General features: G+C 37.9%; 2 protein-coding genes across 2 annotated transcripts; both read right to left on the bottom strand.

Moving 5' to 3' along the window:
- Positions 1–6,723: 6,723 nt before the first annotated feature.
- Positions 6,724–7,656, bottom strand: LOC129688537 (olfactory receptor 52J3-like). The gene has a single exon (XM_055623413.1). It carries the CDS (start codon positions 7,654–7,656, stop codon positions 6,724–6,726), a length of 933 nt encoding a protein of 310 aa, XP_055479388.1.
- A 5,933-nt stretch (positions 7,657–13,589) lies between these two features.
- Positions 13,590–24,002, bottom strand: LOC129688492 (olfactory receptor 52E2-like). Its single transcript, XM_055623343.1, has 2 exons — positions 23,976–24,002; positions 13,590–14,501 (listed from the first exon to the last, which is right to left on the bottom strand). The coding sequence occupies exons 1-2, from the start codon at positions 24,000–24,002 to the stop codon at positions 13,590–13,592; spliced, it is 939 nt and encodes a 312-aa protein (XP_055479318.1).
- Between the last annotated feature and the right edge of the window lie 3,775 nt (positions 24,003–27,777).

The raw sequence follows: 27,777 nt of genomic DNA, 5'->3' as shown, positions 1-27,777 counted from the left end.
ATAAGACTTAAAATAGTAATTTTTGCACCTCTTTGTACTTATATGTCTAAAAATTTAAATAACTTTTTTCAAGAACTAATGAATTATGAAGACAAAGGCCAGATATTCATGCACAAAAATGACTCTCATTTTAATATTTTCTTTAGAAATTTCTAAAACTTAAAAAAATATAAGTAACCTGAAAAATATAGCCTTTCTGGGAATTTAATGCATGTTTTATTTTTCTTTCTCTTGGGAAAAAAATATACTGACTGGTAGAGATTGTACTAAATGATTTAAAAGTTTGAAACCTCATGAGGAAGCCAATAAATAAATACATAAAATTATGTAATCATCATTAAGGTAGTTTATATTTCAGCTAGAAAATATACACGTTTTGAATATATTTGATATGGTTAAGGGGATGTTAGCATTTGATTTTGTGATAAAATGTTGAAAATAGCAGAAGGGATAAAGGTGAAATTAGGACCTTGGTTTATCACAGTTAAGAGTAGAAGTTTGGTCTTGGCTTCCAATGAATATGTGAAAACTTAATTGAATCATTTTATGTGTTATTTCCATTATGAAGGTGTGGGAGAAGATTTCAGAGCACAGGAAGAGGCAAAATAATTATGTAGAGCATGCCTTGCTGAATCAACGAAAAGGAACTCTATTGTTTATGAATACATGTATAGACACACACATATATATGGATATATACACACACACGCATATACATACATGTGGAAAAAGATAGATAATAAATATCATTTCTATTTGACATCCTTTGCCAAGAGCATCGACATTAGGGTTAAGTCCTGCCTCCCCCTGTACTCACACACTCTACCTTGACTACTTTTCCCCTCTCTTTACCAGCTCACACACTTGTTACACATTTGAACTCTTACATTCTAGGTGCTGCTACAATCTCCCACCCTCAATTTTCCTGGCCCTCTCATCGCTTTCTTCTTTTGCTTCTATAATCTGGTCATGTTAAACTCTTCAGTGAGCATAACTTCAGTTGTCAGAAAAACTACAAATTTTCTAACATCTCGACCTTTCATTTTTCCAAAATAGCTTCACCCCATATCTAACCCAGTTCTTTCCACTGTCTGCTTTACCCATCGTGCAGATCTGTCTGTTTAAAACCCAGTTCAGAACCTCCACAAACTACCTTTTGAAGTGTGCCAATTTCTCAGAAAATGTGACAAACTCAAATCACTGGAAGCCTCTGTGAGAGACAACCAAACTTTATGAAGGCCTTTCCTCGACATGTAGTTTCTTTCTAGAGTTCTTCTGTAGGTAGGTTAAATTTGCACCTTTCTTATGTCACAACTGAGCTGTTCACTGCTCTCCTAGCGTTTTAGCATCTTTTCATCGTATTCACTACAACATAAAATGGACAATGTTACTGTCCTTCACACACTACTACTTAGCTGTATTGTGGTTCCTATTGGAGCCTGAAACTGTAATATTCTTTATATAATTCTCATAATCCTTTGAGCATGTAGATATCAATCTTCATTCTCTCTGTATCTTTCTCTCTGTCTCTCTGTGTCTCTGTATCTCTCTCTCTGTCTCTATCTCTCTACCTCTGTCCCTGTCTCTTACACACTCTCACTTTCACACACACATATCTCTTCCGTGACCAAATGTACTCTAATTTGAAAAATTCACCACCATTCTTATAAACTTTGACCACATTGTTTCTGCGTATTCCTTTCTCATCACTTATACAATAGATTAGAAAGGCATAAACTGGCTTCTACTTGAAATACCCATGAGACATGCAGTTTTCATCCTCCCAGACTGGTTTACAATACTTAACATAATGAAACTTGGTTTACCTATATTGCTGCTTTTTTTTTTTTTTTTTTGCCAATTGTACGATTTTTACTTCTTTAAGTAGTATTCTATTTTGCATTCTGTTCTATCACATTTCTTTTTATATGCTCCTGTTGTAGGTCATTTACTATGCTTAGGCATCTCGGATGTTAATTACAGTACTACAATATTAATAGGCTTGCTACTGTCCATTCTATTAAAGTTTATATTTTGTGTTTTCTGTGTCAGGTAACGTTTTTCAGTTCTTTAGAGTATACACTCAGGAATGCTAGATTATATGTTACTGTTTTTGAGGAGCCTTCATAATACATTTCATAACTGTCTGCAACATTTATGTCTGCCTACAGTTGAACCAGGATTGTAATTTATCTGCATATACATTAATATTTATTCTATTTTTTTCCATATGGTCTTTCTAACAGTAGTAAGTGAGTGTTTTAAGTTTGATTGGCTTTTCCCCAATATCAATAATCCTGACGAATATGCCACACATCTTTTAGCCATAATTTCATTTTCCTTACAGAAATATTTTTTCAATAATTTAAAATAAAATGACATTGCCTTAATTGTAGAGATGTTCCTTTATATCTGGGAAACTAGCCCGTCAAATGTGTACAAAATTATATCACAATGTATCAAGTAAGTACCTTTTATGTAATTTAAGGCATTAATTGATTTGGCTTTATATAGAACGTGTAAACTTACTACACATAAGATAGTGAAAGTATAAAGATAAGCACACTCTAGGTCTTGTTCTCGGTAGTGTCTGATATACTTCTAGGGTTTAAGCAACTTCCTAAAATCCTCACCAGTATAAGTTAAATGTTTGTACCAGAAAATTTACAATATTTGTTCTATTTCATCTCTATAATTTTCATAAAGATGATACTTATAGAATATGATGAAAAAGAGGGTGAGGCTCAGAAACACTCTCTAATTTAGGAACTATAAGAATGTGGAGTAGGGATTCAGAGAGCATGATGGCAATAACATGCCATCTTGTTTCCTACATATATAACAAATTTACGAAAAGAAATATTAAACAAAAAACAATGAAATAATCATCTGAGTAGTGTACTGAAGCCAAGTTAAAGAGAAAAATCAATATAATAGAACCTTGAATATAGGATATATTAGAAATACTAAAGGCACAATGCCACAAAAAGAGACATAAACCATATTCTCCACATAACACCAAAAGTTAACTATTTTGCTCAGCATTGACCCACATTTATGCCTGTACTCTCTTCCATTTGTTTATTTAAAGATTTCAATTCCAATATAGAATGGCAGAACTGGAAATTAAAATTAAACTCGTCATTATTGGCATCTGGAAATGGGCCAGGATGCCAATGCAAGGACGGTGAAGAAATGTGGGAGAGACTGTACATTCAAACTGTCATGATGTTCTGTACCAGGTGAGGTGGCTTTGGCTGACGATAATTAATTATTTCAAAATGTCCACAGGCAAAGATGTTAGTTATATTCAGCAACAAGAACTAATCAACACATAAAGTGACAGTACGTCAATTATTTTAATCGGTTCATTACACATTGTGTACACTGATTGACATACTGTAGCTCATCAATATGTACAGCTGTGTGTTAATATATTTAAAACAACACCTATTAAAGATATCACAGTGTGCAAAGTGGTAAGGCAGGTGGACCAAAAATGCACAGAGACACCACTGACAGTTGTCAAGATAAACGTATACACACCCACATCGCTTACACAAGACTGACTGAAGTCTTCATCAGGGCAGGTGCCTGAGTCTCTGTAATTGCTCACCTTGTTACATTCCTGTCTCACAGATACTTTCCATGGCCAGTTAGCTTGCTTTTTTTCACTTTGTTCCTGTCATGCATTTTACCCTCTAAAACTGAAGTTCAGTAAATGGCCACAATAAGAAATCTCTAGGATAAAGCCAGACTTTGAACAAAGCTTTCTAGATGAGCTGTCCCAGGACAGTTCCATCACCACCAACTCTAAATGAGTTGGAGTTTTGTTTTGTTTTGTTTTGTTTTGTTTTTTTATGGTAAGCACTGTCTGGCTTTTATATGGTAAGCACTGTCCTTAAAATGAAGCACACAAACAATGAACTCTCTGGGGACCAAAGCCTCTCAGAGGCACTGAGAGACATGTTTCATAAGTATAAAAAATAGCATCACTAGGAATAAAGGAGCCTGTCCTGATGTTTGGTGCAAGTGACTAATGATTTACTGTCTTATCTCTGAGCCAGACAGGCTAAGAGAAAGGCATGCTCACACCCCATTGCAAGGTGTCTCTAGTTCTAGACTCCCTCCCAAGAGTCCCAAGTACTGCTAATAGCTAACCAAGTTCTGCAAATGCTTATTTTCAATCTTTCTCTGACCCCAGTAGTAACCAAAATTCAACTTTAGATAAAAGCATGCCAGTAATGAGGCTCATCTATAACCCTACATGGAGTTTCTAACAAGCTGATAAGATTATACATTAAAATAATGGTAGCGTATTCAAAACACAAATTCCAGTTTTTCTGATTCTTACTAACAGTAATACAGGGTTTCTAAATATACTATTCAAAAGACAAATGCCAAGGGAAAGAAAACGTGCCAACGTGGCTTATAGAAAATGGTATTACTGCAACTCTTGATTTCCATTTTTTTCTGATAATATATTGTTAGAAATATGCATATCTTTCTTACTAAACATTTAAAATCCTTTGCTGTTCTTAGCTGGTTGTCTTTTCACTGTTTTGTCCAAATGCTACCTCGGGTATTAAAAAGCAGCTGTATGATAAGATACAGTTTCTCCTATATGTAAGTTATAATTTTGTTTTCTTCTTTATATCACTTATAAATTGCAGGGTTTTTATTTCATGTTGTTTTTGTTTTGTGTAACATAATAAATTAAGATAAAACAAAAAGTAACATATCAGGATTGGGCAAAGTAAACAAGCAGAAAAAAAAAAAAAGAACCCAAAAGAAGGCACTAAAAAAGATCTACTCATTCATACTCAGGAATGCCAAAATAACACTAAACTGGAAGCCAAAATATGTATGCAAAGGGCATACATGGTTAAAATCAGAGAAGAGAAACAATATCTAAATAAAATAAAAATAAATAACTCATAAGAGATTTAAAGAAAAAAAAGCAGAGCTCCAACATGACACAGTGACAAAAGGAACTCCAAGGGTAACTGAGCTCATTTTCTGTTGACCCGTCCTGTCCAGCAATAGATGGCCAATGCAGGAGCTTGTTTCCCCTGTTAGACTTGCAAATTGCAAGTGGTTATCAGTTGGAGAATGCTTCTGGGTTAGGGATGGGGACATGTGGCCACTTATTCCAGCTCTAAAACCCATCTCATGCAGACCAACGCAGGTCCTGTGCTTGCTGCTTTGGTCTCTGAGAATACTTGTGTTCACTGACCCTATTGACAAGGAGAACCTTGTTTTCTTGAAGTCCTCTAGTCCCTCTGGCTCTTTGGCCTCTGAGTTCTTTGAGCTCTGAGAGGAGAGATTTGATGGAGACATTCCACTTAGGGGTGAATGTTCCAAAGTCTCTCATTCTCTCCATAATGTCTGGCTATGTTTTCACTATATAACGCTGGATATCCTAAAATTAGCATTGTTGGCCACGTTGGCCTTGAACTCTCAGAGACCCACTTGATTCTGCCTCCCAAGGACTATGATTAAAGGCACCACCACACCTCCCTGTTTCTTAAATAATAATAATAATAATAATAATAATAATAATAATAATAATAATAATAATGCAGGCAATTTTGTTTAGAACATCAGAAATACAACCTTTGGAGAGTCATATTTAGATATAATTTTTTCTAACCTACATTAATTAATTCCAGACACTTTAATGGGCTCAGTTTATGAAAACTGAATATAACTAATCTTCTATGTTTGTAAGCAGAGTATTTTCCCAGTCGAATTAGAAATGGCATATGATTGCAAAAGTATTTTCGCGTCATCTGATGATGAACCTGACTCTTGAAAATTATTTCTAGCCCCCTGAGCAGCAACTGTTTTTATATTTAATTTTTCTTTTCTGTGTACATCGTCTTCCATTTACAACAATTCTGGAATAATAAAGAAAATTGCCTGTGATTCAGAAGTGATGTCACAGTTATCTCTTTTAAATACAATGCAAGATATTTGGAAGAATACCCAGACAACCACAGTTAACAGTAGGTGGCACTGAACTTTTATTTTGTACATATAATGCTCTCATGTTTACAAAGTATCAGGCCTCAAATGCTGGTTTTTTTTTTTAATTCTGTACATTCAAATTTTCTTATAAACAATATTTACATTCTTTTGCCTAGATGCTGGGTACATTTGGTACTTGCTCACAAAGGAGACAGCAGCAGAGTGAGGGCATGCGGTACCTACAGATGTTGGTGAAAAGTAAAACAGTTAAATTTGTGAAATTTAATATCCCAGTGATGACCTCAGACCAATGCATTAAAGTTATGCTTGAGAAAAACATAAATAGTTTTTTTTATATTCATTTTAATTTATTCATTTTATCACAGAAAATCAAGGAAGCTGGAATCAAGTAATTATTTCCAAGTAGAATATTATTTTATTTTCAGTCACAGAGTTTCATGTGGTCTCTGTATTAATGACTAATGGGGTTTCCAGTCTCTCGTCCCTCTGTCTCTCTCTCCCTTTCTCTCTCTCTCTCTCTCTTGTCTCTCTCTCTCTCAGCATAACACTGAACATTAAGGCAAAGGAATACATAGGATTCCAGACCCCTAAATATTCTCTTATGCCTGTTGCTTTAATCACTATAGGACCTTCTTGAGCAAAGATCTCTTCAAATGGCAAGCCAGAGAACTGTCAATAAACTGACTTCCTGGCTTGTAGTTAAGCCCTTTAGAACTAAAGATCTGGAACATTCTACTTGCAAGTGAAAGTGTGAACAACTCGCTCACGTATCTGCTTGGTTCGCACACCATAAATCATAGGGTTGAGCGCTGGTGGTATGACCACGTAGAGGCTGGCAACAAGAATGTGGGCGTAACGAGGGATTTTTTGGCCAAATCGGTGAGTGAGGAAGGAGAAGAGGGAGGGTGTGTAGAAGACAAGCATGACGCCAACGTGTGAGCTACATGTGCTCAGTGCCTTGCGTCGCGCGTCTTTAGAAGAGAGGCGGAAAACGGCACGGAGAATGTAAGCATACGAGATTCCAACCAGCGCCACATCAAAAATAAGAAAAGAAGCCACAAAAAGCCCGTAAATGCCATTGAGGCGAATGCTGGCACAAGCTAACTTGGCAATGCCCATGTGTTCACAGTAGGAGTGGGTGATAACCCGGGCCTCACAGAAGGGAAGACGGTGGGTTAGGTACAGGATGGGCAGCATGAGCAGGACTGGGCGCATGACAACCCCCACTCCAATGCCTACCAGCGCCCTGGCTGTGAGAATTGCTGTGTAGCGGAGAGGCTCACAAATGGCAGCATAGCGGTCAAACGCCATGGCCAGCAAGACCGCAGACTCCATTCCTGTAAAGGTGTGTATCAGAAACATCTGAGCTACACAGTTTCCAAACCCGATCTCATGTGCATCAAACCAGAAAATACCTAACATCCGAGGTACTGAGGACGTGGAGAGCGCTACATCTATGGCTGACAAGACCGCCAGAAAGTAGAACATAGGATCTCTCAGAGTTCGGTCTGTCCAGATTACCCATAGAATTGTGGTGTTCCCCAGCAAAGCCACCAAGTAAACACAACAAAAAGGTATGGAAATCCATCCATGGGCGTTCTCCAGGCCTGGAATGCCTACAAGGTAAAAGGTGTCTGGGTGGAAAGCGGAGAAGTTGTGGAGCATCTTGCCATTGGCGATAGAAGTAGCTGGCCACCTCTAGAAGAAAAAAAGAGGATTTAGATAAGCTTAGCTTACAAGACCTCTGGGAACACTTTTTATTTCACATAATTTGTATTATAGTATGGGGTCACCTTTATTTTATTAGAAATTATTACTTATTGATTTTGCTAGTCTGTAAGTTAAGTGATACTATAGATATGTACCTATAAGAAACAACGCAGACTAGGAAGCATTTGGTCCTGTCTGCTGTGTCAGACATCCACTGCTGTCTTGGAACACATTCCTTGCTATGGAGGATGATTGTATCTGTAAGTTCTGCTTTGTAACCCTCTATGTTCAAGCTGAAACACTGTTGAATTCAGCCTAGGTTACACTCTACAACTTGTAGTTAGCTTTTGACCCAAAAGCCACAAGTTGCCCAGGGCCATTTTAACACTATGGCTACCCTATCAGCATGCTTTGTTCATTTGTGGTTTTGTTGTGGAAGTGGGTTTTTGTATTTACTTTGTTTTGTTTTTGCGTATTTGTTAATACGATAATAATATGACTATTCTTATGTCCCACAGAATATTTTTCAGTGGCTATACAATTAATAGTTGAAATAAAACTATTATTTTTAATATTATTGTTTTTAAATTTCCCCTTTGTATATTCATTGTTCTGGTACTATATTACAGAAGAAGACTTACAATATGAGGACATATTGTAAGCTCTCACTAGTCTCCTGGCCTTTGCTTCACTACTGTGTATGGAAGCCAAAACATGAGTCCAAAATTAATATGTGCCTGGGCTCCTCAAATGGAAGGTGCAGCTAAGGTTTCAGACATTAATCTACTATTTCACAAAAAAAACTCAAAAAAGCTGAAGTTTAATTTCAAATATATGAATTTTGTGTTTATACTGTAACCTCAGTCCTCTTTCTATGATAAAACCTTTAGATCAGAGCATCACAGCAAGTCAGACACAATCATTGCATTCAGAATCTACAATATATATAAGCATATAGGTGTAACTAGACACATGAAAAAACAGAGTATCTAGTGGATTCTTAAAACTGGCTTGTTCTGTGTCAACAGTATGTAGTACATATTTAGGGAATTATTCCCCTAATGAAGATTTCATTTCATTAATCAATCCTCCTTGTGTTACTCACATATGTGCACACAGAGTTGAACCTAAAGTAATTAAACTAATGTCACAAACCTGTGAACCATACCAACACAGAATCATCTCCTTCATGGGAGGAAAAATGTATTCTGGTTGCAATGAGTCTAATAAAGAAGCGCACATACTCAATATTTTGTGAAATTCTAAGAAGTAGACCAAGATATCCTACAGTTTCCTCCTTCACTGCATGTGGGAAGAGTTGCCCAAATGAAGACATCTGGGAGAAGCAAGCACAGGAACGTGAACTTAGTCGACACTGGGCTCAAGAAATCCCTGCCTGTTGTAATTTGCAACACCTCAGCTGTATTCCTTCCTCCTCCTTTCTTCATCCTCTTCTTCCCCTCCTTCTCCCTCCTCGACTCCCTACTTCCCATTCCCTCTATCTGTCCAAAAGAAGAGATATACAGATGAAAATTAAAAGTAGGATGAGATAAAGGGATATAGGAATAAAGGAGAAAGCAAAATTGTAGAAGAGATGAGACTGAAAGCTTTTGGATCAATGAGAAAAAAAATATAACTAAACTAAAGTTTCCATAGAAATGAGAGCAAAGTTCAGTGTTGAGAAGATCTTGGTATTATTTTTAAATATTTCCCTTCTGATAAATTCTCTATACAACATATTTCTGGAATCTACACATTCCACCCACAGTCCTCTTTGTAATCAGATTCATAAGTTTACACTTCACATTGGCTCACTGAAAGCCTTATTACTGTTACTATTCTTGGGGGGGGCATCCATAACCTAATAAACTGTCATCACTGGGAGCGGATACCAACATTTATGCCCATCAAATTCCCTCTGCAGATTCCTGGGTTGAAAATATAAGTGCCCTGACCTGTTCCAGTAAGGGTACAGGCAGGATCTCTCTAGTACACGAAATAGAAACCAACAGCTTAGTTTGGCTTAAGTTCAGCTGCATAGGGTCTCAGAACCACTAAACCAAATCTAATTAATATCCGTGTCTATGGCATGTTTCATGGGAAGCTCACCTTCAGCTGGAATTGGTCTAGAGACCTTTTGTGTAACTACTGAAAGGAAGAGTTCTTTATAATACCACTATGTAGAGTCCTTGGAGACCATCTAAAATTAAAGTCTGTTCAAATCCATTTGTCTCCCAGGATTAACACCTCAAGAGTCTCTTGAGAAAGATTGCACTTTCTTCATCAGGGACAGAAAATAGATTGATGCTGAGTAGAAAGTCTTCCTAACCACTTCTCCACAACACACACATTAAAGCTCAAAGTGGCCACTTCCTGTAGACAGGCAGGATGCTCAGTGGAGGGTGAAGGACACCAACTCAACCACAAAACCTTTGACTAAAATTTACCCTGCCTACAAGATGTTCAGGGATAAAGTTAGAGCAGAGATTGAGGAAATGACCAAACAATGATTGGCCCAACGTGAGACATACCCTATGGGAGGAAGCCAACTCCTGACACTATTAATGATACTCTGCTATGCTTGCAGACAGGAGCCTGACATAACTGCCATAAAACAGATGCTGATTCCCAAAACTCAGCGTTAGACAGGGGGGAGTCCTGTTAAAGAGTTGCAGGAGGATAGAGGGACCTTGAGGGCACAAGAACTCCTAAAGAAGATCAACAGAGCCAACTATCCTAGGCACATGGGGATTCACCAACAAGAGAGCAAGCTTGGACTGGACATAAGCCCCTACACACATGTATCAGATGTGCAGCTTGGTGTTTATAAGGGTCCCCTAACAATTGGAGAGGAGGCTATTTCTGACATGTACTCTGTTCCATGCTTTTGGATCACTTTCCCGTAGCTGGGCTGCCTTTTCTGGCCTCAATGCAGAGGATGCACTTAGTCCTGATGAGACTTGATGTACTGGGTCTGGTTGGTGGGAGTTGGGCTCACCTTTTATGAGGAGAACAGGTGTGGGAGAGAGGGTAGGAGAGTGGGGCCATGAGGAGAAGAGGGAGGGAGCTATGACCAGGATGTAAAGTGAATACATGAATTAATGAGAAGGAAAAAAAAACTACCACATAAAGTAACCATGTGAGAGAACAGACTTCCTGGGACATTTTTAATCCTCATTTCTCTGAGAAATAATAACTATGTCAAGGCATTACCAGATCACGTGTTTATCTCACATTCTACATCGTATCTTCAGGAACATTCGATAAAACAGCGGTTCTCAACCCGTGAATGGCAGCCATCAGAAAATACACACATCCGGTGGTCTTAAGAGCAGAGACACCGCCCAGGGGGAAATCAGAGGTATGGAATAGCCATGACAATCCATTTATGGCTGGGGGTTCCTAAGTCCATCAAAAACATGTGTTTTCCAGTGGTTGAGACCCACAGGGGGAGAAGCTCTGCATTGAGACATCCTGAATCACCAAGTTAGATAAGGCCTCTCATCTCCTCTCCAGCGGGGATAAATGTACTGACTTCAGAGATGAGACTAGGTCATGTGCGTTCAGGGTGGCCGGACCATAGACAACAAGGACATTTGTTCAGCCGTGTCCACAGCAGCTTTATTCTTAATAACCAGAACCTGGAAACAACCCAGACGTCCCTCAACTGAGGAATGGATACAGAAATTGTGATACATTTATACAATGGAATACTACTCAGCAATTAAACACAAGGAAATCATGAAATTTGCGGGTAAATGGTGGGAACTAGAACAGATCATCCTGAGTGAGCTATCCCAGAAGCAGAAAGACACACACGGTATATACTCACTTATAAGTGAATATTAGAATATAATATTGGACAAACATACTAAAATCTGTACACCTAAAGAAGCTAAGCAAGAAGGAGGACCCTGGGTAAGATGATCAATTCTCACTCCGAAAGGCAAATGAGATGGACATAGGAAGAGTGAGAAAACAGGGAACAGGACAGGAGCCTGCCACAGAGGGCCTCTGAAAGACTCTACCCTTCAGGGTATCAAAGCAGATGCTGAGACTCATAGCCAAGCTCTGGGCAGAGTGCAGGAAATAGTAAGACCTGGAGGGAACAGGAGCTCCACAAGGGGAGTAACAGAACCAAAAAAATCTGGGCACAGGGGTCTTTCCTGAGACTGCTATTCCAACCAAGTACCATGCATGGAGATAACTTAGAACCCTGCACAGATGTAGCCCATGGCTATGATAATTGCCTTCATATACTTTACGAACTTTCAACGCCCTAAGTTTCCATACCAATTCTGAAATTACCCTCAATTTTAGCTGTCTCTCCCTACATTCTCCCCTTCATGTCCATCTCTCCTCCTCTCTTCTTCTCTCTCCTCCCCACCTAATCCTTCTTTCTGTCACTACTGTCAGTAGTACACCCACGAAATCCATTCTGTTTCTCTCTCTGATATATCCATGTGTCTTCCCTCATCTCTTCCTCTTCATTTGTCCTCTCCAGGACTACAGATTCTAGCTTGGTTATTATTTATAATAGAAAAATTACTTGTCACAAATAATCTACCAACTTAAATTTATTTTGCATCAGTAAATCAATTATGTTTGAAAAACTTGCCCCAACACAACTTATTGGCATGCTAAATGCTTTTATAATTTACTTATTTTTGAATGGGGATGCAGGTTAGTTGGCAGATTATCTGGAATTGATGAAGACCTGGATTCAGTCTCCATTGCCACATGAACTGAGTCGAATGCCAGCACTCAGGAGGCTGAGGTGGGAAGACAGGATTCTGAGTGTCATGCTCAGCTATATATCAGATAATTAAGCCATTTGCTCATAAGGTTGCAGTGTTAAAAGCACCCCTTTATTCTACAGCCTGCGTGCATACATTTTCTCTAAATATAACTTTCAATATTTATGATATACTGATATATGGAAATTCATTTTGATATCAACTAACCTTTTTAATATTCTTACTTTGGTTACATTACAACTTCAAAATATATTAATAGCAGCAAACGTCTCAGGTATAGAAAAACAAAACAAAACAAAATGATAATACAAGTAATTCCAGCAGCTGCCAAGACTGATTTGTATTAAAGCAGGATACTAAATACAGCAGAGCATCGTGGCTTTAAATCCCTCCTGCTTGGGTTGCAGAGATGGCACACAGGTTAAGAGTACTTGCGGCTCTTGCAGGGGATCAGGTAAGACTCCTAAGGTTTTCAGTATCCATTTGAAGGAGAACACCCAACCGTAACTCCAATTCCAGGGTCTGATGCCCTCTTCTGTCCTTATGGATGCTGCATCCACGTGATGCACAGACAAACATGCAGGCGAAACATCCACACATAAGACATAAGATAAATAAATAAATTGATTGTTTAAATAACTCATATTTAGTGTGTGAGAAAGCAATCAGGACTACGTTTGTGAAACAAATTATTGAGAAAAATTAAAACATATATTAAAGAAAGTACATGAGGGCATGCAACCTTTCTTTAAATATTAAAGTCATATGAGCCATGTTGAGACAAACGGTAAAGTAACTAAAAAATTTGTTTAACATAAGCTAAGAACAATTGAATGGGTGGAAAATTCAAGCAGCCTCTGCAGGTTATGAAAAGTTCCTTGAATTTTATTTAAATAATTTGTTTTGTCCATGAAAACAATACATATATGTGTGTGAGTTGACATATATGAATACATTTACCATATGAATTGGACAATAATGCTTGATATATCACAGTCTAAATTCAAAATCACACAAGACAATAAAACTTTCTGGCAAAAGTATTTACATTTTACATAATATAACAAGGCATCCCTTTGCTCAAACATTTTTTATGATAAGTATTATATATATATAAATAATATATATATATTATTTTTGTAATAACATTTTCTTCACACGGTCATAGATTTGCTTGGTTCTTACCCCATATATGACAGGATTGAGCATCGGTGGCACTACCACATAAAGGTTGGCCAGGAGTATGTGTATATATTGAGGCACATTCCTACCAAAGCGGTGTGTCATGAAGGAAAAGAGAGCTGGTGTGTAGAAGGCAAGAATGACACAGACATGAGAACCACAGGTGCTGAGAGACTTAATTCGGGCTTCCCGAGAAGGGAGACGGAAAACAGCACGGAGTATTTGTACATAAGAGAGAGCAATGGCTATGATGTCAAAGACCAGGATTGAAATAGCACCCAGACCATAGATTATATTGACCTTGATACTGGCACAAGACAGACGAGCGAGACCCATATGCTCACAGTAGGTGTGGGGAATGACGTGATTCCCACAGAAGGGCAACCGTAGTATGAGAAACACAAATGGAATAACAGAAAGAAACGATCTCACTAGCACACCCAGACCAATCATGGAAACAACCTTGTTGGTGAGGATGGTGCTATACCGAAGCGGGTTACAAATGGCTACATAACGGTCATACGCCATTGCCAAGAGGACTGCTGACTCCATGCCTGTGAAGTTGTGGATGAAGAACATCTGGGTGAGGCAGGCACCGAAGAGTATTACCCTGAAGCTAAACCAGAAGATCCCAAGCATCTTAGGGATGGTTGCTGTTGAGAGGCCCAAGTCGATGGTAGCCAGCATAGCCAGGAAATAGAACATGGGCTGGTGGAGGCTGCTGTCCGTCTTAATCACCAACAAGATAGTGAAGTTCCCTAGGAGAGCAATCAAGTACACGGCGCAGAAAGGAAAGCCAATCCAGGTGTGCAGAGGCTCTAGTCCTGGGACTCCCAGCAGTAGGAAGGAAGAAGGGTGAAACTGGGTGTCATTGGGAAGGAACATCCTGCTCATTCATACCTAAGTCCATGGTTCTTAGAAATAAACACTCACCAGCCTTCGGGGTTGCAGGTCAAACTCTGTGGAGCGAGAGACCTGAGTAAGAACATTGTACCAACTGTACACTCTCTGTGCTTCATTACAAACACACAATCCAAAGCATCTACATAGAAACAATATATGAGTAATTTTGTATGGCTCGAACAGAAGTTATGCCATGAATCGAGATTAAGAGTAGGAATATATTCATCTTGGTGCTGTTTGTCTCTATTAATCTGTGTTGGCCTTGTCATTGATGTTGTGGTAAAGGTTTGGTTTAGCAGACACTCATTACATATCCTCTCTCATCATGACCAACGGAATTTTTTTTCACTTTGACAAGGAAGCTTCTGTACTAAGCATCAATTTCTCTAGCTGTTAACCCAGACATAATTATGTTGTCACTATAATTTATTGAAATGTAATCTCAACTATTAAAAACCATTAAAGGCCTGGAATTGACTTATCTTCGGTATATGTTTATAATAATTTCAAAATGATGGTGTAAGACAGTCAAAGTAATTGCATCAAGTATTGAGGCACTGTCTATACGAGCTGTGATGTCAAACCTGTGCAAAAAATGTAATCCTTACCCACATTTATAGACAGCACACACAGCCTTACATCTTGTGAACGGAGCAACCTTCACATGGTTCCAGATTCTTCAAATGCTCAGTGTTTCTATAGCTTTTAGGTAGGGGAAATTCAGAGAAAATAATGAATTAAAATAGAGAATAAAAAAGAAGTGATAATCTCTGCCTTAATTGCAAGTTACAAAGCTCCCCAGAATGTGCGTATTTACATACCTAATATATTTTAAATGTGTGTCTATTCAAATGATTATATATATATTAGTATATTTCCCCTAAATCCAAGACAATGAAGATTTTAAGAGTTGGGCAAAGCATACCGAACAAATTTCAAAGATCAGACAGATACAAAGAAAATAATGTGTTCTGTATAATTAATAGTCACATACATTCTCGGTTGCCTGAGGCTATACACCTTACTTATGACACTGTGAAGGGATGTTTTCAAAGCTTTTGTTATGCTGGTGGTTTCACAGTAAAAAGGAGCTCTTGTTCATGGTTAGCCTTGCACAATTCCAGAGGAACAAAACAACTCTCATCAAGATCTCAGAGTCAGGATAAGAGCCAGGTGTACCTAGGAGACGCTGACAGACGCTGGGTGGGCTGGGAAGACTCCTTCATACGTAGGTAACAGAAAAAGGAATGTGACATGGGGGGGGGGGGGGAACTGGGGACTTCTTTCTAGAAAAGCAAGCATTTCAACAGGAGAGAAATCAGGGACAAAGGACATTTGTTTAATTGAACTCACTGAAGTTTCCATCAGAAAAGAGTTTGTTTTGGTTTTCTTTGCTCCAGAAGGATTGCCTTATGGTGGGACAGAGAAAACTTTTTAGAAGGCGTGATGCCTTATGGGCTAAGGCAGGGTTCTATCAGCATAGTGGCCACTTATTTATTATTCATTTGCAAATAAAGAAGATAGCTAATCAGCGTTATCATACCGTAATCAGCGTTATCATACCGTAATCAGCGTTATCATACCGTAATCAGCGTTATCATACCGTAATCAGCGTTATCATACCGTAATCAGCATTATGATTAGGCTCTGAAAGCTATTATTTTTTTTTTTTTGCCAGCATACCTACTTGTAATAGAATCTCAGTAAAGAGGAAAATCTTTTTTTCTAATATGTTTCATGCTCATGATTTATGTTTATTTAAATTTAATTGTAAAGGATACTTAAAATCTTGACTCAAAGAAATCATTGGAGTACTGCTAATTTTTTTTTAAAAATAAGAGGATAAAGAAAATTACATATGAACACAAAAACTGATATCCAATGCTGTAATAGTGTCTAAGCTGATTTAGTAGACAATATACCAAATAGACGTAATTTGAAGACATACAGAGAGTGGTGAAATTGAACAGCTGTCCCAGATTGCTTCTATTCAGTGCACTAACCTGGTCAGAAACCTGCGCAACAGTGTCCTTTGTTCTCATGCATCCTTTAAAGAATACAGTTATTGTCCCCATGTTCTTAAGAACAATGCGTTTATCCTACACTGCTGGGACATTACTATTTCTTGGTTAACTATGACATAAGCTCTGTCTTGGACTAAGATGTTCAAATTCTATTTCCTGACAAGTCTAAAGAAACGTAAACTCTCAACCATGAAATTTGTACAACCTCACCATTTTTGTCACCTTTGCCTGGATAAAACTGAAATAACAAGCGAGGATGGCTCTAACTGGCCTGCAACAATTATTTTAATGCATCTGAAAATATATTCTTTTCATCATTCTTTGGGTATTAAGAGGTGGGTTTTTATAAAATGTACATAGAAAGGATTCCTGCTGAAACACAAATGCTCTTGAAAATACTTTTATCTTTTAAAACTTTTATCTTTTGATTCCCCATCTCTCCACCCTGTCTGTCTGTCTGTCTGCCTGTCTGTCTGTTTGTCTCTTCATCCCTATGTCTGTAGGACTCACCTTTGAGGTGAAAGACAAAGAAGAGCCACAAGGCTTGGAAACAGGATAGAGCCCCTGTCTCCTTTGTTTAGCCACTGGCCTCCATCTTTATGAAGAATCTGGTCTTTCCAGGACAGACAGGCACTTTCACTGGGATAGTCCCCCGAGATGATTTCTAAAAGACAGAAGGTCTCCAAGGGGTCTGTTTTCTAGCCCAGCGCTACACAGGAGGATATTTAAATTGTTTAGATCGAAGCACAGAACATGTTACGGTTCTGTAACATGGGCAGTTCTGGTTTCCCATGCAGTCAAGTTGGAAAAACATCAGGATTATGCCAGCAAGATGGCAAAACAGAAAGTTTCTGGATCCCCTTTCCAACAGAAACATCCAGTTAATAAGTACCATGGATAAAACTTATTTTCAGAGAATATTCAAATTCACACAGAAGACACAGCAACCTTGTGAGGCAAAGAGTAAGAACATTCAATCAAGTTTCATTTACCGTTTGACCATCATAAGAAAGATATCTCAGCCCCAGCGTCTCTCATAGGAAATAAAAGGAACAAAGAAATATAATTAAGCTAGTCAATGGATCCTTGCCATTCGTGACAACATGGTTAGCCTTGTAAAACGCTTTGCTAACTTAAATAGTGCAGAAAAAATAAAGACCAGTTCTTTCTAGTCACATATATGGAAAAAAAAATAGGAACTCATTAAAACATAAAGAAAGAAAAATATGCTTACAAAAGGCTGTATATTAAAAGAGGAGAAAAATGCAGTTATTTTTAAAAATTATAAGAAAAAAATGAATAATTTTGTTTTATTTTTTCATTAACAATACCTTGAATGCTAGCTTTAGAGAAATATGCATTAATTAAAGAAAATAAATTTTGTCTAAGTAGTCATATTATTTCCATTTTATTATTGTTTCATGCATTTATATAATGAATTTTACTCAATTTCCATCTCCATTTCCTTCCCTCAACTCCTTCAATGTCCCAATGGAACTCTTCCTAATCAGTTACCTTCCTACTTTCCTGCCTTCCTTTTGTATGTGGCACACCAATATTAATTAGAGTTACTTCCCTGAGCTTAGGTGGGAAATTAATCAGAAGAACAAGGACAAGTTCTCTGGGGCTCTACAGCTGAAGAAAGTGAGCCCCGTCGACAAATGCTACCTGCCAATATTCCATCTATGAGACGTGTGGGTCTCATGGATGCCTTTATTCACAACAGAATGTTGATGGGTCTAATCTCAGATAGATAGATAGATAGATAGATAGATAGATAGATAGATAGATAGATAGATAGATAAGATTATATCATATATATTAGATCTATCTCTCTATATATACATCTTTATATATATGTAAAAGATTAGACCGTATTATATATAGATCTTATGTTTATAAGATTATATCTTACATATATTAGATCATATATATTAAACAATTATGTATAATCTTATATATATTTAAAATCATATATAATATAATAGATATAATGCATATAATCTATGATATATGATATATGGCATGACATATAATATATAATGTATAATATAAAAATATAAAAATATTATATATTATATATAAAACTATGGTGACTTTTCCTCCCTCCTCTCCTCCAGGCCCCTCCATCCCACCACCTCTACCCACCACACATCCACTCCTTCACTGTTTCTCTTCAGAAAAGGGAAGGCCTCCAATGGACATCACCAGCCATGGCATATAAAGTTGCAGTAAGACCAGACACGTCTTCCCCAGTATGAGGAAAGGGTCCCAAAGGCAAGAAGCAGAGTCAGAGGCAGCCCTAGTTCCCACTGTAGGAGTCCCCCAAAAAGACAGAACCACAACTGTAACATACACGCAGAGGTCAGCCTCATGCAGGCTCCCTGGTTGGCGGTTCAGTCTCTGCGAGCCCCCACAAGCCTAGGTTAGTTAATTCTGTGGGTTTTCTTGTGGTGTTCTTGACTCTTCTGGCTCCTACAATTCTTCCTCCTCCTCTTCTGCAGGATTCCCTAAATTCAGCCTAATCTTTGGCTGTGGGTCTCTGCGTTTGTTTCCATCAGTTGCTGGGTGAAGCCTCTCTGATGACAATTGGCAGCAATCTGAGTGTAGCCGACTATCATTAGGAATCATTTCCTCGGCTTTTTTTTTTTTCAGTCATGTCTAGTCCTATCCTGCGTCTCTGACCTATCCAGCTTCTGAACCATGGCCCTCCAGGTGGTGTTAGGGCTGGGCTCCCTCTTATGGCTCGGGTTTCAGCTGAACCAGCCATTGGCTGACTGCTCCCACAGCTTCTAGATCACATTCACCCTAACATAGTAGTAGGAAGGACAACTGCAGGATGAAGGTTTGGTGGCTGGACTGGTGCCCCAATCTATCCGCCACTTCCAGTTCTGTACACCCCATTGCTAGGAGTCTTAGCCAGGGACACCCTCATAGATTTCTGGGAGTCTCCATTATTCTAGGTGTGTAGCTCATCCCACGGATTGCCTGCACCCCACCCCAACCCCATGTTCCTGGTTCCAGTTGTCTCTCACATTATTTTCTGCCTCCATCTGGGTCCAGTCTTCTCTAAATCATGTGAAGATAACCAGGGTAGCAGTAAGCTCATGATTGCAAAAGGAATATCAGATTGAGAAGACGTCATTTTTTGCTGTGCCTCTCCCCATCTTGGTTTTATATTGCTCTGCCTCCTTTTCCACAATATTCCCTGACCACGACAGTGTTACAGCATTGAAGCACACCTCCATCACCAGTTCTCAGCACTTCGGCCAGTTACGTGTTTAGCCATTGCCTACTCCAGTAAGAAACTTCTTGATGAAGGCTGGAGTGAGTGCACCCCTAACCTTTGAGCATGAATGTAAGAATTTAAAAGTTAGTTTGACAACATGTCCATGTGCATTTATAAAAACAATAGTAGTAGACTCCACAGAGCCCATGATTCTCACCACCCCCAAGTCAATGTTTTTTTAACAAAGTTTGTAAGACTATGCATGAGATCTTTCTTGTGAAGAAAACAGATTGCAAATCCAATCATCAAGCAACTGACTAACCCCATAATAGATGCACCATTAGGAGACAAGTCACCTCTTAGGTCATTCATTATTGTACCTCCCGTATTTCAGTCCCAATCAGAACTGACTAATAACATTGATGCTGTTTCTCCCCAAGCAGCTGTAATGGCACCTTTTGGGGCTGGGAAGAGTAGCTGGTTGGAGGAATTTCCCAGCTCAGCACCAGCTTGGTTTCTCTATGACCTGTGACCAGATGTTGAGATGTGTTTGGCAATAGTTTATCATCAAGTTCTTGGGAACAGTGAAGAGTAATAGAAGGAGCCTATCCTGTTCAGGAGGCTTAGGGAACTCCCTGGCCAACAATTCATGTGGAGATTCCTACATTGAGCATTACTTTTTTCCCCCATCACTCATGGCTTCTGGGAAGATCATTATCCAACCATGAGGGACACCTACAGTCATATTCTTTAATTTTTAGATACTATTTTTACTACCCTATTGCTTCCCATATGGCTGGCTTTTTTTTCTTTTCATATTCTTAACTGAGATCATCTTCCCTTGTTCTCCATTCTCTTCTCTCCCACCTCACTCTCTGGTTAGATTTTCTACCTTAGTATCCCCTCTCCATTTTCATGAATAATGTGTTCTACTATTAGCACTCCTACCCTCTTATGTACCCTTTCTACTAGTCTTTTTACCATCTCTCAGTATTAAACAGACTACTCTTAGAATACACAGCTAGGTTCTTTATGTAAGAGAGAACATGTGACTATGGCTTTGTTGTTCATTCTAGGCCAGGTTACCCCACTTAGAATTTTCCAGAGGCATCCCTTTACTGCAAATTTCAGTCTTCTTTCCCAGTGAATAAAAGTCCATTGTGTATACATACCACCTTTTCAATATGCATCCATCAGTGGATGAAACCCCAAAGTGGTTTTACTTCCTAAGTATCGCGAATAGAGACACAATGAACAACACTGTAGTTCAGGTTTTTCTGATGTAGGGTATGGAGTCCTTTCAGCATAAGTTCATAAGAGATAGATCTAGGTCACATGGAAGTTCTATATTTAGGCTCTGTGGAAGTTCCATGCAGTACTTAACAGAAAGTTACTTTGTTAGCATATACTGTTTGGGTTGTTGGGTTTTTTGTTGTTTGTTTTTTAGGTTTGGAGTTTTTTCTTCTTTTTTTGATGTGTGTGTGTATGTTCTGTTCAAACAATTGATACTCTGATGTAAGACAATCATCAAAGTAGTTTGATGCCTGATGGCTAAAATGTTGACCATTTTTTAAACTGTTTTTTATTTATTGGTTTGTGATTTTTTTTTGCTCTCTGTTTGATTCTCTAGACTATTTTTAATCGAGTAATTTTCTTTCTTTCTGTTCCTTTTATGAAAATCTTTGTATCCTCTAACCACGAAACCTCTACCAGTTACATAGCTAGCAACAATGTCTGCCCATTCTGTTAAATGACTATTCACTCTATGAATAGTTCCCTTTACAGAAAAGAAGCTTTGTAATTTCTTGAAATCCCAATTATTGATTGTTGACCTTATTTACTGAGTAACTGGAATCATATTTTTAAAAAAGTTACCTGTGCTTGTATTTCTTTTTTATTTGAAAATAATTTTTCTTATCATATATTCTGATCATTGTTTTCCCATCCCAAGTCCTCCTAGATCCTCATCCACCTTCCCACGCACCCAACTTCGTGCCTTACCTCTCTCTTTAAAAGAGCAAACAGAAAAACAAACAAAAATAGAATTGAAAAAGTAAAAAGCACAAAAAACATACACAAGCAAACATATGTATACACACAGGGGGAAAGGGGAGAGGAAAAAGAGAGAAAGAGAGAGGCAGAGAAAAAGAGACAGAGAACCCAAAATATTTTTATTGAACATCTACTCTAGGTATAGGTCCTACTCTTAAGTGTTGTTAAGATCACCAGAGAGACACCACTGGAAAAAAGCAAACTTTTTCTTTGCAAACAAATGTCAATTGGAGATAGCTTCTTGGTTAGGGAGGGGAACTATTGAAGCCAGGCAACAGTGGGGATTAAGAAATTACAGGGCGCAGTGGGACTTCACAAACCACAAAGCTGTTGCTTATCCACCATAATATTTGTGCCATCATTACACTAATGAATGTATATTATCAGGCTGGTCAATATGATAGATAGCAGGGATCATAGATGTGTAAAAATTATTCATGATTTTCCCCAACCCCCAAGGGGCCTGTGTAGTACTTTCTGACACAGTGTAAGCTATCCCAAATGGAGAAAGTTGCCAAGTAAGTAACTACTTGGTGTCTCCATGTTCTGTGTACAAAATATGTTGCATCTCCAGCAATAGAGCTTTACAGTCAAGTTCTAGTAGAAGAAAAAACAATGGCAATCACCTATATTGTTTTTAGGATCTCTTGGATCCTCTACCCACAACCATCAACTTGAAAGAAATTATCCAGTATGTGACACTAGCAATTTTGTTCAGTGACTTAAACCTTTTCCATTTGAGGATTTTCACGTCAGAGTTTCAATTTGAACACAGGACACTAAGTACAGGTGACCTTATCCCGGGAAGAGTGTCATCCTGTAAATATGATGCAGAACTTCTTTTCCATGCATTCATCACACACTACAGATAGATAAAAAGATTTCCACAGACACAATGTACACAAAGAGAAATATTTCTTTCCTTTGGGGACATGTATTGATGCTTTAACTTTCTTTTCATTTTTTTATTAATTAATTCCATTTAAGTCTTGGTCATAGGCCCCTCCCTCTTCTCCTCCCAATCCTACCTCCCTTCTGCATCCCCTCTCCCCTAATCTTCAGAATAAGGGAGCCCCCTACCCAGCTCATCTACATTCACATGAGGACTGAGTTTGTCTTTCTCCCCTCAATATCCTTAATCATCAGGAAAATGTAAATCAAAACAGGTCTGAGATTCCATCTTATATCTGTCAGATGTGCTAAGATCAAAAACTCAAGTGACAACACATGCTGGAGAGGATATGGAGAAAGGGGAACCCTCCTCCATTGCTGGTGGGAATGCAAACTTGTACAACCACGTTGGAAATCAATTTGGCACTTTCGCAGAAAACTGGGAATAACCATACCTCAAGAACCACTCCTGGGCATACACCTGAAAGATGTTCCACCTTACAAGGACATTTGCTCAACCATGTTCATAGCAGCTTTATTCATAATAGCCAAAAACTGAAAACAACCTACATGTCCCTCAACTGAAGAATGGATAAAGAAACTGTGGTACGTTTACACAATGGAATACTACTCAGGCACTAAAAACAAGGAAATAATGAAAGGCGAAGGCAAATGGATGGAACTGGAAAAGATCATCCTGAGTGAGGTAAGACAGACCCAGAAAGACACACATGGTATAGACTCATTATGAGTGGATTTTGGTCATATGGTACAGGATAGACAGACTACAATGCTCAGACACAAGAAGATGAGCCCAGTGGGCACGTCAGCTCAATAGTTAAGGGAGTGGGGCATATATCTAACAGGACTATGATGCTTGAACTTTTAACTTATGGCACAAAGCACTGTAATTCATGATGTATGAAGCATGTCAAACAAACTCACTTTCTTTCTTTTTTTTTTACCACTCATGTAACAAAGTTATGGCTCTTTGGAACACTCTAAATCTTCTCAGCACCATATTGATGGCACATTTTGCAGGGAAAGGTGAGAAGAGAGAGAAGACTGAATAACAATGCAACAATGCACAGAGGATTTTGTTTATATTGTGAGCTTTAAGGCCCATGAAACCAGAACTTAAGAACCTTACTTTGCCCATCTTCTTCTGAGAATATGGGATATGAGAATATAAGAAGGGGACTTTCAAATTTTTGGCAGATATTTATCGATGTTTACCACTTTGAATGAGCTCTCTATATTCATTTGGAATTACAATTATGTTTTATGAACTAGACATAGTTATAGTATGGGCCTCTCCGCATCATCATAGATAATATACATTATAGGTAATATATAGCACACATACATGTTTAACACATGTGTGAAGAATGCAATGCACTACAACAATAAATTTATATGATTCCAAGTTTTATATCTAACAACACTAGCAATGTTGACCTTTGTCATGGTAAGCATTAACTGTCAACTTGACAAAACAGAATAACCAGAAAGGAGGTTATCTGATTCAGGCTGTCTATGGTTATATTTGTAATGTATTATCTTAATTAAGGTAATTGATGTGGGAAGGCCCAGCCCACCGTGCATTGCATCATTCTCTGAAAAGAGCATCATGGACTATATAAAAGTGGAGAATTCAAGCTAAGATCAAACAAGTAATCAGGGAAGCATGCATGCATGCTTCTGTCCTCTATCTGCTCTTGAGTGTGGATGTGATTCGTTGTTTAACGTTATTTCTTTGGCTTCCTACACTAATGGACTGTAACCCGGACAATTAAACTGCTAGAAATGGCATTTCCCCTAAGGTCAGGATATTTATTTTCTCACAGCCACGGAATACCACTTTCACTAAAAATGGTTGAGTCTCCGTCTTATCATCTCATGTTTGTTTAGAATTATGTATTGAGATTCACTTAATATATGCTCCTGAGAGGGAGGTTGCAAAGACAGAGGAGGAAGTTTCCCTGAATACTCTGCACTCTATAGTCTCCTGCTCTTAAGATGTGAGTCCAAAGAACTAAAAGTTTTCTCTGACCTCAAATCTCCAACTTCTAATCTTTTGTTTTGTTTTGTTTTGTTTTTCTTGATTCCAAAAGGAAGCCTGAGGCACCTGTAAATGGTCCATAACTGGATTCAGTCATAACACACAGTAAGTCAGGGAGGAAGCTAACTTACTCAAGCCTAGCAGATATTCAACTTGATGCTACAGAATTGCTAATGAGGTAATGAAGACACAATAACTCTCATTATGTGACCATATTAGGTATAGATGGAACAAATGGAAGGTTCCATGACTTTACTCAAAGCAACCTGTCACTTACACCAGCTTCTATATGATTTCTTGGAATAACTAATCTGCTTGGCTTTTTGCTAACTGTGAAGAATGTGTCTACTTCATAAGCAAGAGTTATTACATGATCATAATTATAAAATAGACTAATATTGAGAGAACCTTGTTAGTTTACATTTTCTTCTCAGGTAAGTGTTCACAATTGCAAGAGGGATTGTCTAGTTTGGAAAGGAAAAGATTATATTTGAAGGAGTTTTTTCATGTAATTTTAAAAAAGCTTTAAACATAACTTGTAATCAAATTACTGTTTTTATGTTATATACATAGAAATACCCATCTATTTGTACTGTCTACAAATGCCATTCTATTTATACCAATGTAATTAAATAATATTAATTTTAAATAAATTGTAGGAGTAATTCAACATTCCTAAAGGTCCTGAGGTTAGTATTTGAGCTAGAATCCAGGTTTATCACTTACTAGCTTTTTAAAATTATAAAGTTAAGGATGACTCTACTCAAGAAAAGGTATATCAAATTTATGAGTTCATAGATGCAACATTCTCAGAAAACTGCTGTATTATCAATCACTGGTAGGTTTAGAAACATGGTAAAATATATAATTAAATAACTTTCTAAGAACCTGTTTTTTTTATTTATATTCTTGTTCTACTCACTATATGGCATCATTTAGAAATTGCATTGCTTAAAATTTACAAAGCTGTCTTGAGATGGATATACAGCTATTTTTATAATCAAAAAAGGATACCCACCTCAAAATACACTGAAGATCACGTTGCGGAAGTGAGCACACAATTTGTTTTTAAAACTTCACATAAGAAAAAAATGTAATATGCATCATATCTTTCCAATTTTATATGGAGCCCAGTCTGTAATAAATATTATAAACCTGATTTTTTGACACTGTTAATTTTTATGATCATAAACAACCCATAATGTAAGACTATATTAGTAAATATTTTAGGAGCAGCATCAATTATAATTCTAAGTAAAGAGAATGAAAATAACTTATGTTTTATGAGACTGATACAAATTTCAAAGCTTTGCTCTAATAATATATTAAAAATTAAACAAATAGAATCATCAAACTACAGCACAAGTCTGGGGATGAAAATCAGGCAATGATTTGCATTATCCAAATTAGTAAAGATGTTGAGCATTTCTTTAAGTGTTTCTCTGCCATTTGATATTCTTCTGTTGAGAATTCTCTGTTTAGCTCTATACCCCATTTTTTAGTTGGATTACTTGATTTGTTGCTGTTTAACTTCTTGAGTACTTTATATATTCTGGATATTAGACCTCTGTCAGATAAAGGGTTGGTGAAGATCCTTTCCCTGTCTGTAGGCTGTCCTTTTGTTCTGATGACAGTGTCCTTTGCTTTTCAGTTTCATGAGGTCCTATTTAATAATTTGCTCTTAGAACCTGTGCTGTTGGTGTTCTGTTCAGTAAGTTGTCTCCTAGGTCATAGAGGTCAAGGCTCTTCCCCACATTTTCTTCTAACAAATTTAGAGTGTCTGGCTTTATATTGAAATATTTGATCCACTTGGACATTATCTTTGTGCAGGGTGAAAAATATGGGTCTATTTGCATTTTCTACATGTAGACATCCAGTTAGACCAACACCATTTGTTGAAGACTCATTGTCAAACTTTGGGCAGAGTGGCAGAAATCTTATGGAAGAAAAGGGAGACAGAAAGACTTGGAGGGGATAGGAACCCCACAAGGATAACAACAGAGTCAAAAAGCTAGGGCCCAGTGGGGCCTGCAGAGACTGATACTCCAACCAAGGATGATGTGTGGAGAGGACCTAGACCCCCTGTTCAAAGGAAGCCCATTGGCTGCTCAGTCTCCAAGTGGGTGTCCTAAGGGCTGTCTGTGATATATACTCAGTGGCTGGCTCTTTGATTATTTCCTCCTCAGCAGTGCAGCCTCACCAGGCCACAAAGGAAGATGATGCAGCCAGCCTTGATGAGACCTAATAAGCTAGGGTCAGACAGAAGGGGAGGAGGATCTCCCCTATCAGTGGACTAGGGAAAGGAAATAGGAGAAGAAAAGGGAGGCTGGGTGGGACTGGGAGGAGATGAGGGAGAGGGCTGCAGTGGTGATACAAAGTGAATACATTGTAATAAATAAATATATAAATAAATTAAGTTTATAACAAATAAAAAATCAGGCAATGCAGAAAGGCAAAGGCAAAGGGAATTTTGTGAACTCAAGGTTTGATGGAGGAAAATATATGTGGTATCAACTTGACTAAGGAAAGATTGTTTGACTCAGATAAATGGAAAGGAGTTTCAATAATTAACTTATTGAAAAATAAAACTCCTAGCAAGGTCAAAAATAAAAGTTCTGAAGTCAGTGAAGTATCATGAAGACGCTTTGTCTTGCTTGTCTCTGAATATACATTCCTTTGACTACTCGTGCTTTTCTCTTCAGCGGTTCTCAGTAGAAGTGAAAGGATTACCGTCCACTGCACGATTATCACCCGCTGCTACTGACTGATTGTTCCATGTATTGCTATTCCTGTATCATATGCATGTGTACCTACTCCTCTGGAATTTCTTTAAAATATTGTGGCTAACATTTTTTAAGAGAAAAACCAGTAAAGACAGGAAGGAAAACAATCTTCCAACTAGTCCTCCAAAGAATATTTTCTTTATTGAAAATGTTCACTCCCCCACAACATAATCCTTAACACATGCTTCAATTT

The sequence above is a fragment of the Psammomys obesus genome, unplaced genomic scaffold, assembly GCF_907164565.1.
Source record: "Psammomys obesus unplaced genomic scaffold, mPsaObe1.curated_primary_1811, whole genome shotgun sequence".
Taxonomy (NCBI): domain Eukaryota; kingdom Metazoa; phylum Chordata; class Mammalia; order Rodentia; family Muridae; genus Psammomys; species Psammomys obesus.
This window is presented reverse-complemented; position numbering and strand designations above follow the sequence as displayed.

Bases quoted from the DNA above. Each gene is read 5' to 3' on its own strand.
- LOC129688492 (XM_055623343.1), bottom strand. From the start codon at position 24,002: ATGAATATAGAGAGCTCATTCAAAGTG. The intron at 14,502-23,975 runs GTAAACATCGAT...AATGACACCCAG, and splicing joins TAGAGAGCTCATTCAAAGTG to TTTCACCCTTCTTCCTTCCT.
- LOC129688537 (XM_055623413.1), bottom strand. From the start codon at position 7,656: ATGCTCCACAACTTCTCCGCTTTCCACCCAGACACCTTTTACCTTGTA.